Source organism: Hippocampus bargibanti, linkage group LG04 (assembly GCF_051943395.1).
Source record: "Hippocampus bargibanti isolate YZ-2025 linkage group LG04, ASM5194339v1, whole genome shotgun sequence".
NCBI lineage: Eukaryota > Metazoa > Chordata > Actinopteri > Syngnathiformes > Syngnathidae > Hippocampus > Hippocampus bargibanti.
Genome location: NC_142737.1, coordinates 6116195 through 6129742, shown reverse-complemented (window position 1 = coordinate 6129742; position 13548 = coordinate 6116195). Strand labels below are relative to the sequence as shown.

At 39.3% G+C, this 13548-nt stretch overlaps 1 protein-coding gene across 1 annotated transcript; it reads left to right on the top strand.

Moving 5' to 3' along the window:
• Nucleotides 1-1461: 1461 nt before the first annotated feature.
• aqp3a (aquaporin 3a) lies at nt 1462-13377 on the top strand. The gene is made up of 6 exons (XM_088993730.1): nt 1462-1660; nt 7515-7641; nt 7719-7856; nt 9066-9181; nt 9268-9485; nt 9795-13377. Exons 1-6 carry the CDS (start codon nt 1553-1555, stop codon nt 9997-9999), a joined length of 912 nt encoding a protein of 303 aa, XP_088849856.1. The 5' UTR covers nt 1462-1552; the 3' UTR covers nt 10000-13377.
• Nucleotides 13378-13548: the final 171 nt, after the last annotated feature.

Below are 13548 nucleotides of genomic sequence, written 5' to 3'. Positions count from 1 at the left end.
ATATTTTCCGGTGTATAAGGCGCACCATAAACCCTTCATTTTCTTTAAAAGATAAAAGATGCGCCTTATATGTGAAGTCATATTGAGCCACAACAGGTCTCGCGACTACTGTCAGCAGCCACCGACTGACTCCATTTGCCCCTGTAGAAGAAGTGTGTAACCCCAGCCTCTAAACCGAGGTATCACTGTATAACGTGCACCCCCAATGAATGGTGTTTTTTCAAACCTTTTCCATATATAAGGCACACCGGACTGTTAGGCGCACTTTCAATGAATGAAAAAAAAATCCAAATATACTAGATACATATGTAGGTTTTCCAAATACAGTGAGACCTCAACTTACGAACTTAATTGGTTCCCAGACAGAGTGTGTAAGGTGAAAAGTGTGTATCTCAAAAAAACATTTCCCATAGGAAACCATTAAAATGGGAATAATCCGTTCCTGGGTTTCTATAAAATATACTTTTCAACTAAATAAGCCTAAAAAACTACACCCAACATACCTTATTCTATGTATAATAAATGTGCTATTGTATTGTAATGAAAGAAATACACTGCATTGTATCATAAAGTCACTTTATTTACATTTGTGATGGTCATTTATGGCTTGATTGAATGGCGTTGGAGGTTGAAGGTCAAAGGGAATTGCTGTTTGGAAAGAGAGGCGCATTACATGAGGACTGTAATTAAAGAAATAAACTGTGCTGTAAAATAAAGTTTCATTTACCTTTTTGATGGTCGTTGATGGCTTATGGAAGGAGAGTCACCTTCCATATGGACTGTTGGTAACTTAACCTCTGGTGCTGTTTGGTCGTGTGCTTCCGCCGAAGATCACTCCGCCAGCCGTGGTGGGTGTGTATTATGAAAATAGTGCTTATTATAAGGTTTAATTTTCAGAAATTTGACGTTTGTAAGACGAAAAGTTTGTAAGATAAGGTGTTTGTAAGTTGAGGTCTCACTGTATAAGGCACAACACATTATAAGGCCCTAAAGAGATTGGGGTTACGCACTACTCATTCTAAATGGAGTCAGTGGCTGCTAACAGTAGTTGCGAGATCTGTTGTGGTTCAATATAACTTCACATATAAGGCGCATCTGCATATATGGTGCAAGGTCATCTTTTGAAGAAAATCAAGGCTTTTGGGTGCGTCTTCTACCCTGGAAAACACGGTAATTAAATTTTAATGTATTGTTGGTCATATATATTTTCCTGTGTAGCATTCGTTAGCTTATAGATAACGAAAAATTGCTTAACCCGCTGTGCTTTGACACGAAGCTCTGCATACGGAACCAAACCGCTCAAGGATAATATATCATCTCGACATAGGAAATGCATGCCAGTAAAAGCATGTTGCGTGAATCACATGGTGACGCGCCGCAAGTAGGCGTGTGTGGCAAGGGGGGTGTGGCAGACAAACCCCAACATTGGCAGTGGCCCAGTCCCATTCTCTGTTCTTTATAAAGACCAGTCTGGTCCTTCCAGCTCCGCAGCTTCATATCTGCTCGCTGAAACCGACTCCTCGTTTCCCGGTGGCCTGCGAACAAGACAACAATGGGCAAACAAAAGATCTACTTGGAGAAACTGTCCAAGACCTTCCAGATCCGGAATCTGCTGCTTCGTCAGGCCTTGGCGGAATGTCTGGGGACCCTCATCCTTGTGGTAAGAGCCTGTTGGGGGGGTACAACAGGGGCGGGGATGGTAGATACTGTATTTTCTGGAATATAAGGCGCACCTTCAACGTTTAAAAAAATATTTTCCAGACATAAGGTGCACCGCATTATATGGCACACCTTCAATGAATGACCTATTTTAAAATGTTTTCCATATATAAGGCATTATGAGGCGCATGGTTCAGCTTTTGTTTTTTTTCCCTTACGGTACTTTATTCTGTGAGGGAGAAATTGAGTTGTTAGACGAAATATTGACACATATAGAATAGACTCCTAACTCATTCACTGCCATTCATGAATTTATTACGGAATCAAAAATATGACATAGAGCCATTCCCGAATTTGTTCAGGTTTTGTTTTGTTTTTTCTTGTTTGGGTGCTGATAAAGTGTTAGCCAGACCTCTGGCAATGTTTTTTTCTTTTACGCAAGGGGGCAGCATTTTCTTTTTTTCCATGTTATCGCTTTGTTCCAGTTTCAGCTGTTGATAAAACGCTATATGAACCAATAATGTATGTATTGCATTGTATTGTATTTTGGGCAGCCGCCCTCATTTCAAGCTCATATAACTCCAGACCCATATTATTTAGGAAATATTTTTTTTCTGATGAAAGAAGAGAGTTTTGTTTTTTCTTGCTTGGGTGCCAATAAAGCACTGGCCAGACCTCTGGAAATTTTTTTCCTTCTACAAGGGGGCAGCTTTTTCCTTTTTTTCCCCATGTTAGCGCTTTGTTCCATTTTCAGCTGTTGTTAAAGCGCTATATAAACCAATATGTATGTATTGCATTGCATTTTGGAAAACCACCATTTCAAGCTCATATAACTCCAGACCCATCTCAATTAGGAATTAACTCTATTTTTCTGTTGAAAGAAGGTCTCTAACACTGTATTGAATGTTTATGTAGTCCTAAAACTCAATATTTGATGGGTCCTGGAATTCGAGTGACAATGACAAAAAACCCTGGCACTGGAGTAGACACATTTTTGCACATTGTCTGGCAGTGAATGAGTTAACAAAGAAGGGAGCAGAACAGCATTAAGATGCAATCAGTCTTGGAAGATAAAAAAAAGTGTGGTCAAGACTCCCAGGTTCTCAATCAAGAGCAAGGTGAACATCAGTCACAAATGTTTAAAGTCTATATGGTACAACTCCTTTCAAGAGTCATTTTTCGACCCTTTCTATTGTGTTTCAATATAATCAGTGACTAGCAAAATGCCGGTGTTACTTTCTAATCTATTTTCTGTGGCAATATTTGCATCGTGAGGCCTTAAAGTCAATTTACAAGTTATGCAGAGGTCAACGACACACTACAAAGCAAGCCTTTTTTGTGTCAATGTTAGGTTTGCATTCATTATTGACTTAAAGGACAATCGACTGATTTTTTTTGTTTCCTAACTGACATCAGAAAAACGTTTTATAGCATCTAAAATAGCCAAAACATGCAGGCTGATATTTCTAGTCAAATGCCAAACACCAATAAAAATGAGTTAGTGTCCCAAAACTACTTCAAAATGACCTCAGAAAGTTTCAGTTTCAGAAAGTCCTGCCCCCTTGTTCGTGACGTCAGAAAAACAGAAACCGGAATAAATTTGGGAATACCGCTCCACATCATATTTTCAATTCCCGAATAAATTTGGGAATGGCAATGAATGAGTTAACAGACATGATTTGCTTTTGCGGACCACAAAAAAATGGTACGGCGGGCCGGTTCCGGTCCCCAAGCCTTGTGGTTGACACCTGTTATCCAAGGGAAGTCATCATTTTCACACCACTATAATTACTTTAGTTATAATAATAATAATAATAACAATAATAATATAATAATAATAATAATAATAATAATAATAATAATAACACATTTCATTTCTAGGCGCCTTTCAAAACTCTCCACGTCACTTTACAGTCACAGGATAAGCTTTTCTGTGGGTGAGTAGTGGCAGCCACACTCGCCAGCCTTCACTCAACCCGGAAGTAACTCATAGATAGAAAGCGAGCTAGTTATCACCTCTTCTTTTCCTTTCGGCTTTTCCCATCAAGGGGTCGCCACAGCAAATCAGTGTCCTCCATCTTTAGAGGTTTGATCCGCATGTTTGTTTTGGCCAAGCTTTTACGTCGGATGCCCTTCTTGACACAACCCTCTGTATTTATCCGGGCTTGGGACCGGCACAAGGAGACTTATGTCTGTTTGTGGCTACAGAACAAGCAACTCACTCAGTCAAAGGCTCCCAAACACAAAATGGTCATCGGCACAGCAACATTCAAAAAAGCAAAAACTATACTCACCTTTCAGCTCTAATGGTAATCATTACTATACAGTATGCCTATTTTGCTTGATGCAGTGCTATCACCTATGGAAAATTATTATTGAGTCATCGCCCAAACAGTGTAAAGGAGCTATTACGTGCTAACATTTAAAAAAAGATACACTTGAGTGACATTTGGACCCGCCTTGAACCTGATGTCATGGCCAAAATGTGGTGTTGAAATTAAACACACATATAAAAAGGCAGATAATGTTGAAAAAATGAATTTGCCTGATGTGATTGGTCAATATGTACAGTACCATGACAAGGTGCGGCACAGGTTTGAAGGTGTGGAGGCATAACGATTGTACACGTGAAAAATATTTGACTTCCGAGTGTCATTGAACATCTTTTTGCTCTGTTGATGAAACTTGAGTTTCAGTGAGAGACAAAGCAAGCGAGTTCGATGGGGACAACCCAGGGTGTGGATACTGTAGGCGTGAGTGCCCTTTTATTTTTTTTTTTAGCTTTACTGAAGCCCCCACCTCTCAAAAAAAGAGAGTGGAATTAACTCATTCACTGCCAGACATGTGTCAGCTCCAGGTCCAGGGTTTTTGTCATTGTCACTCAAAATCCAGGACCCACAGAATATTGCGTTTTAGGGACTACATAAACCACAGGTGTCAAAGTCAAGGCCCGGGGGCCAAATCTGGCCCGGCACGTCATTTTATTCGGCCCGGGAAAGCCAATCAAACGTAAAATGTTGCTTGCTAAAGTCCGAACCAAAATTTCAAATTGTCATCTGAAAGCCACAATAACAGCATTTTCATAAATGTAACGTTCGTAAACCAAAAAGTTCGTGAACCAAGGGGTTCGTAAACCGGAGTATCACTATAGTTTCAACCCATTAAAGGACAACCGACGTCTCCGGACAAGTTGTGTCCATAATTTGTAAAATGGCTTCAAATGACTTCTACTGAGCGTATTTTAATAAGATTCCGCCGCATATAGCTATATTATACGTTTTAAGACTCGCGCTGAATATTCAGGAAGTCTTGTTCTTGAGTTGGTGACGAGTCCTCACGTGACGTCAGAAAAGGAACGCCCCTGACCGAAAAAAGATGCATTGTAGCGGTCCTTCCATCACGTCAATGTATTTTGCTGTACTTGTTTGGTCTGGGGACCTCGTGTTGCACCCAAAAGCCGCCAGAAGAGGGCGTCCAAGCTCCATGGAAGTAATTTATCAGCCTGTGGAAACGGAGGTGGCCACAGGAGGTCGCCATTTTGTGCCTCTTTTTCGGTGAGACATTTGCCCTCAATGTTGCCTCATAATGGCACGGAATAAATTCTTTAATCGATTGCAAACATGTATGCTTTCCTCTTCAGAACTGTTTGAATCATATTTATAACTGGATGTGAAACAAGAAAGCATATTCTCCGAATGTGAAGCCATTGTTTTGATTCACTAGCAATGCAAGACGTCTTGGCGTGACGTCACGAACTGGGGGCGGGACTTTCTGAAAATGCCCAATTCGCAGCTCAATTTTTTTTCGCAGATTTTGGATATTTTAAGTCATTTTTATTGGTGTTTTGCATTTGAATAAAAATATCATACTCCGTGTTTTGGGTATTTGAGATGCTATAAAACGTTTTTCTTATGTCAGTTAAAAAACAAAAAAGTGACGTCGGTTGTCCTTTAAGTGACAAAGCTAAAAAGACGACCAGATGTCTTTTTTTAATTTTCCACGCTCTACTTTTTTTTAATGATCCTGCCAAGAGTGTCTGGAGCACACTGTTGCGCAATTTGCTGAATCGCTCATTTTAACATTGGTAAGATGTGAGGTCCTCTGAGCAAACCACATTTTGAAAACAAAGAAGTTGAACGTTCCACATTCACTCCGGAATATTCAAAAGCTTTCGAAAAGCTACAGAGCAGCCTGTGACAGAAAAAAAGCACACATTTTTGGCGGTATTTTAACGAGCACCCCCATCTGAGTGTTGAGATGATAAAATCCAGGTGTTATGAGTCTGGATGCTTTCTTTCCTGTGGTCTTCCTGGAAAGTCCAAGTTTCAAACCACGCGTTTCTTTAAGCTACCCATTAAAAAAATCACGGTAAGCAATCTTTACAGTAATTGCGAGGCTTTTAATGTTTCCTGACATGCGGAAAAATCATCTGCTGAAGACAGGCTACCAAAATTAACATTCGTGGCATTTTTGGGTGATTGTCAAGACATGATAATATGGACACAACGGCGCTTTTAGAATTCTACGAACACTCTTTTGAATGGGCTTTTTTGTTCCTTTTTGGATGATGATCATTAAACCTTGGCTTGACCTTGACTGGTTGACAAATCACATAATCACAGCACCTAAATTACCGTATGCTGATTGAACTTTGATTTAGGAAAAAGAAATAGGAAGGAACAGTTCGAGGACTAATTTCAAGCGTTATGAAAGATTGATTAAGAAACATGTTCAAAGGCCGGATGAGTATTAACCCCTAGAAATAAGATTCAACAAGCTGCTGATTGAGTAAACCAAAAAAAAAAAGAAGAGTAACAAGGCTAAAAGGAATATAAACAAAGGGTATATAGTCTCTCATGCGAGTCTCTTCCTGTGCTGAAAGCCCCCAAATTACAAACGGGCAATGAAGGGGCTTGTTTAATGTGCACTAGGAGGTCATTCCATCGTTTGGCAACCCCTCTGAGCTTCCGCTTGGACTTGGATAGCTTCAGAAGCAGCTCAGCAGCTGCAGAGCTAACCTGAGGCACCGGAGCAGGATTGAATAGATGGAGCAGCTCAGAAAGTTTATGTAGGGTAGGACCATTTAGAGATTTGAAAACAAATGGCAGAATTAAAACGGACTTCAAAGTGGACAGTCCGCCACCAGCCAGAATACGACGTATGTGCTCCCTCTTATGTGCTCCAGTTAAGAGGCGAGCGGCCACATTTGTAACTGATTTGAGACCAAAGTTAGACTTGTGTGTGTGTATATATATATATATATATATATATATATATATATATATATATATATATATATATATATATATATATATATATATATATATATATATATATAGTAAAGTCTCGTTATATCGATATCGGATATATCGATAGTCCCGGTTATATCGATACTATTTCTATGCACGCACGGAGAAAATTACATGCAAACAGGGTCGGATATATCGATAGTCCTGGTTATATCGATATTTTTTCGGATTCCCTTGAATATCGATATAACAAGACTTTACTGTATATATATATATATATATATATATATATATATATATATATATATATATATATATATATATAGGGAGATTTTTTTTATACATGTATAAAATACATACAGGTGACCTTGAGAGTTCTAAAAGGTGTTGATAAATGAAATTTATTATTATTATTATAAAATACAGTAAAGTCTTGTTATATCGATATTCTCGGGAGTCGGAAAAAATATTGATATAACCGGACTATCGATATAACGAGACTTTATTGTATATTTACAATATATCCATAATTTTAAGTATACAGACAATATTTTGAACCTTTGAGAAGTTGCATTGTGTCGTTAATCAGATCAACTTGTTTTCCAGATGTTTGGCTGCGGTGCCGTGGCCCAATTGGTCCTGAGTAGCGGTTCTCATGGTTTATTTCTGACTGTCAACTTCGCCTTTGGCTTCGCGGCCACCCTGGGGATTCTGGTCTGCGGCCAAATATCGGGTATGTAGTTATCTTTTCACTCAAATGTATCACATTAAATGTGGTACTGATGGTTACTGTCTGTGCATTCATCACAGGAGGACATCTGAACCCCGCAGTGACATTCGCCCTTTGCCTGCTCGGGAGAGAACGCTGGAGAAAGTTTCCCATGTATTTCCTCTTTCAGACAATTGGCGGTTTCTTGGGGGCAGCCATCATTTTTGGCATGTACTACGGTAAGGAAGAATTTGTTATTCAGTGCATATAGAGGGCTTGTTGACATATCGTATTTTCCGGTGTACCTTGATTTCCTTCAAAAGATAATCCCGCACATTCTACGCAGGTGCGCCTTATGTGTGAAGTAATATTGAGCCATAACAGGTCTCGCTACAACTGTCAGCAGCCACTGACTCCATTTCCCCCTGTAGTAGAAGTAATTTGTTATCCTACCTTCTACTGTAGTGCCTTATAATGTGGTGTACCTTATACACGGGTGTATTGTTGTGCTGCCGGTGTCTTTAGGGAAGGCTTTGAGTGACGGTGAGTGATAGCAACTGTTAGCGTTTGGCGCAAATGGTGTCAGGCTAAAACGAAATTCTCATTCTTCATCTAATTAAGTGTTGCTATGACGGATGGATAGATGGATGGATGGATAGATAGATAGATAGATAGATAGATGAAAATTGGACTTGTTTCAACTTTGATAGTTCAAAGGTAGATTGTAGACTGCAAGGTTAAAATTCCCATCAATCAGGCTTCACAAATAACCCGCACAAGCCATCTGTACACTTTATGCAAAAAGCTATCAACCCAGATAAACAAAACACAATTGATGAGGAACAAGGTAAAATTATCACAGAGAAAGCACTTACAAGGGATTATTCCTCAAGATGGTGGAAGAAGAAGGCTGCGTTCCTCATCAAGTGTTTAATGCTGATGAGCTATCCATTGCTGCTGTGGACTGCAAATTTCCCCATTGCGGGACGAATACAGGTATTCTGATTCTGATTCCATCAAGCCATCAACGACCATCGCAAAGGTAAATAAAACGACTTTATTATATCGTACAGTTTATTTCTTTAATTATAATACCATAGCACATTTATTATACATAAAATAAGGTATATTTTGTGTAGTTTTAAGGCTTAGAAAATTAGAAAGTAGAAAATTATATTTTATGGGGACCTGGGAACGGATTATTCTCATTTTAATGGTTTCCTTTGGGAAATGTATTTTTGGGATACACACATTTTGCCTTACACATTCTGTCTGGGAACCAATTAAGTTCGTAAGCCAAGGTATCACTGTACTTCATACTATGCACATGTCTGAAGTATTTTCCAGCTCCACAAACTGAACATCTTTAATTGACTTGAATAGTTTTTTTTTATTGACAAAGTTACATAAAAAAATATTCAACTTTCCTGTTTTAAAACCCATTTCAGATGCCTTGTGGGACCGTCCTGGTGCATTCAATGTCACTGGCCCCAATGCCACAGCTGGAATTTTTGCCACCTATCCTGGAAAACATCTCACTCTTGTCAACGGCTTCTTTGATCAGGCAAGATTTTTGCGCAATCACCATCGCAGAATACGCCACGATTCCTTGAAATGACAATTTCTATATATCCTTGCTTTCTTTTCCAGATCATCGGCACGGCGGCACTGATCGTTTGCATCCTGGCCATTGTTGACCCTTACAATAACCCAATCCCACAAGGATTGGAAGCCTTCACTGTAGGCTTTGTGGTTCTGGTCATTGGCCTGTCGATGGGCTTCAACTCCGGCTACGCGGTCAATCCCGCCAGAGATCTCGGACCTCGTCTTTTTACCGCAATGGCCGGCTGGGGAGTGGAAGTCTTTACGTAAGTGCACGTTTCCCTGAGAGTGATGATTATCGTCAGTTCTTTTGGGGCGCGCTTGCTGTCAAGACTTGGATTGGATTGGTCTTTATTAGTCTCGCGGTGGAGTAATGTACATTTCAAAGTGGCAAAGTTATGAAAGGAAGAGGAAAGGAAAGAAGTAGAAAAATCAAAACGCAGGAGCTGCTGTAAAAGCATCCACTCCCGTGGCGCCATCTTGAAGTCAAAACAACAACAAAAATAATAATAATGTGACACAACACAAAAGACACCTCCAGCTTCACAAAGCTTTTTCGATTGTCCTTTTCGCAGTGCCAGAAACGGTTGGTTCCTGGTACCGGTTTTCGCTCCCTTCCTCGGTACCTTCATCGGCGTGGTCATCTACCAAATGATGGTCGGCTTCCACGAAGAGGGAGAAGTACGTGATCGCAGGAACGCCGAGGCGGAGGAGAACTTGCGGCTCACCAACGTCGCCACCAACGACAAATCCATGGAGGCGACCAAACAAGTACACTGAGCCTCGTTGGCCGTTTTGTTAAAAAAACAAACCAGGTGTAATCCGCTTTTCGCGGCAGTTTAACTGCTCGATTTGTGGGATCATGAAATGAAGCTAATTTACTTTCGTTAATTGCGTTTGTAGAAGAAAGACGGTAGAAGGGGAAGAAGCATGACAATGTAAACATCCATTTAAAGGACAACCGACATCACTTTTTTGTTTCCTAACTGACATCAGAAAAACGTTTTATAGCATCGAAAATACCCAAAACACACAGTATGATATTTTTAGTCAAATGAAAATCACCAATAAAAATGACTTAAAGTGTCCAAAATCTGCAAAAAAAATGAACCCGGAAGTGGCCAGTTTCAGAAGGTCCCGCCCCCATTTCGTGACGTCACGCCAAGACGTCTTGCATTGCTGGAGAATCAAAACAATGGCTTCAGATTCGTAGAATATGCTTTCTTGTTACTCATCCAGTTATGAATATGATTCAAATAGTTCTGAAGAGGAAAGCATACATGTTTGCAATCGATTAGAGAATTTATTCCGTGCCATTTTGAGGCAACATTGGGGGAGGGTAAATGTAGCACTAAAAAAGAGGCAGAAAATGGCCACAAAGCTCCGTGTAAGGAATTAATCAGCCCGTTTCCACAGGCTGATTAATTCTTTACACGGAGCTTTGTTGCCCTCTTCTGCCTCTTTTTGGTGCAACACGAAGTTTTCAAACCAAACAAGTGCAGCAAAATGCATTGACGTCATGGAAGGACTGCTACACTGTGTCCTTTTTTCGGTCAGGGGCGTTCCTTCAGTGATGTAACGTGAGGACTCGTCACCAACTCAAAAAGAAGACTTCTGGAATATTCAGCGCGAGTCTTAAAACGTAAAATATAGCTACATGTGGTGGAATCTTTGTAAAATATGCTCAGTAGAAGTCATTTGAAGTCATTTTACAAATTATGGACATTGTCCGGAGACGTCGGTTGTCCTTTAACAAGAGATGAAAATGTTAACGTTGTGTCCCCTAGTCTTCAAATTGAAACAGTATTTTATACTTGATACCGATGTAGTTTTATATACTCTTTTATTTTCTGTTCAAACATGCACTTCGGAGGCAAGGTTTGCAAGTTACTTTCCCCGTCAGTCCGAACAATTTCAATCTTTGAATTTAAGATTTTAAAATGTGATGTTTGAAGAATACTTTATATTTCACTGTGGGGGAAACAATTCAATCACGAAGTTGACGGTTCTGGCAGTGAGGTTTTTTTTGTATTGTCACAAAAAAAAGGTACGATTCATATCATCTTGGAATATAAACTGTCAATGTCGGCCGATGGATTATTCTTTTTGATACAATAAAAGTTGTTTTTATCATATATGAATGGCGTTACAGTCTATCTAATGCTGTGCTCAATAATATTTAGCAACTGTATCAAGAATGACGCCTCATACTGATCTCCAATACAGTGATACATTGGCTTACAAACTTAATTAGTTCCCAGAAAGTGTGTGTAAGGGGAAAAGTGTGTATTCCAAAACTTAATTTCCCATAGGAAACCATTAAAATGATGATAATCCGTTCCCAGGTCCCCATAAAACACAATTTTCAACTAAATAAGCCTTAAAACTACACAAAATATACCTTGTGTTTTGTATAATAAATGTGCTATTGTATTGTAATTATAGAAATAAACTGTACTGTATATTAAAGGCGTTTTATTTACCGTTGTGATGGTCGTTGATGGCTTGATGGAATTGGATTGGATTGGATTTGCCTTTATTAGTCTCACAGTGGAGAAATTTACATTTCACAGCAGCAAAGTGATGAAAGTGAATGGATAGCTTTTTGCATAAAGTGTCTGAAGGAGCTCTGGGTTGTACATCTTGTTAAGTTGTGATATTGCAACAGCATCAGATGCAGGCAGACACACTAGAAACTTCATGAATAGCTGATTCCCTTGTTTGTCTTTTTTATTTCAAATTGAACTGATGGCTTGTGAGGGTTATTTGTGGAGCCTGATTGATGGGATATTTTAACCTTGCAGTCTACACTCTGCCTTTGAACTATCAATGAAGTTGAAACGAGTCCAAATTTCACTGTTTTTTTATCGATTTTCTCACCATTTACGTCCGTCGCTGTTTTTTTTCTAACTTGAACACTGTCAGTATGCACAAACAGGGAAATGGCCTCTGTGAATTTGTATTCAATTAATCTTCAGTTACGTCAAGTTAGAAAGCATATCCGCACTGATCGTACTATGCAGTGCACTCAGAAAAAAGGATGATTTTTTTGAGTCGTAAAATTAAATTTAGCTACTGCCTCATTCTGCGGTGTACCTCATACAGTGTTGACATTTCGGCTCTATGATGAGGTCAGCTGAAATAATTCAAATGTGGGTCTTGACCTTCAGAATGTAAGTTTGTTTTTCCCAGGGCGTGGCTTTTTCATCTTTTATTTATAACGGTAAAAAGTCAACAGAGGTGCTCATATTTTCCTTTCGGCTTACCTCTATTCTTTGACTCCCTGCTCTCTGCATCATCTGTAATTGCAGATGTCTGCCCATCGTCCCTCACCAGATATATAATTATTTTTTGTGAACTGGTGGCTTCATTTCCTACATCCTACCAAAATATCCAGCTACACCACCCTGCACACATCTTAATAATAATCACCTCAATGATTTGTTGTTTTCTCGACGAAAAGGCAGCAAACATTTCTTTTATTTTTCTCAAATATCAAAGGAACACATTTTGGAAGAGATTTTGTCATACACCGCTTGTGGATTTTGATTTTTATGATCTGAGTGTCACATGGGTGCTGTGGTTTGATTGTTGCACCCCATTACAATCCAAAATATTTAAATAATTCTAAGAACCACTGTACGACCGGGCCACCCTGTGTTGAATTTACTCAATTTTAATCCACTGGATCCACATATATACTGTACTTTACATTGCATTAAAAAATGCCACTCTCCCCTTGACTAAATTTAGCAAATTTAACCCACAATTTATTTTCAGTGTGAAGTTACATTTCATTGCATACTGTATTTTATCTACATGCATGGTTCTGTATTTCGTTTCGGAAGGGAGGTAATAAAATGTTCCCCATCTACATTCACGAGCGTTGAAGTGTACATGTCGCAGAAAGGAGGAAATGTAGGTCTGCTGCTGCAAAAACAAACAAACACGTCATTACTTTCATCCTTTAAACCGAACAATTTTCTCAATATGGCATCTTACATACCAAGTAAATTCCATTTTACAAAATCTACGACGCAGCATGACTTTAAAGTCTGTATTACATCCCCTTAGGCCACGTTGTACATACCAAAGTGTCTCAGCCCAAACATTTGCTCCTGGCTGCTTTTCAATATGTGTCAGGGCAAAAAAAAGAAAGACAGACATGTGGGGAACAGGCATTTTTTATCTTTATGGTATGTCCCATTTAACTTGTAATAATCTACAATTTTGTTTGTGAAGTAGTTTCAGATGCTGAATAAACACAAATAGAACACGACTGGGCTTGGTTAATCGAACGTCACCCACTTCCGGACTTCTGTCCACGAA

Excerpts from the sequence above, each read along its gene's own strand:
- aqp3a (XM_088993730.1), top strand. The coding sequence starts at position 1,553 with ATGGGCAAACAAAAGATCTACTTGGAGAAACTGTCCAAGACCTTCCAG. Across the intron at positions 7,642-7,718 it reads GGTCTGCGGCCAAATATCGG|GAGGACATCTGAACCCCGCA; the intron begins GTATGTAGTTAT and ends CATTCATCACAG. Across the intron at positions 7,857-9,065 it reads CATTTTTGGCATGTACTACG|ATGCCTTGTGGGACCGTCCT; the intron begins GTAAGGAAGAAT and ends AACCCATTTCAG.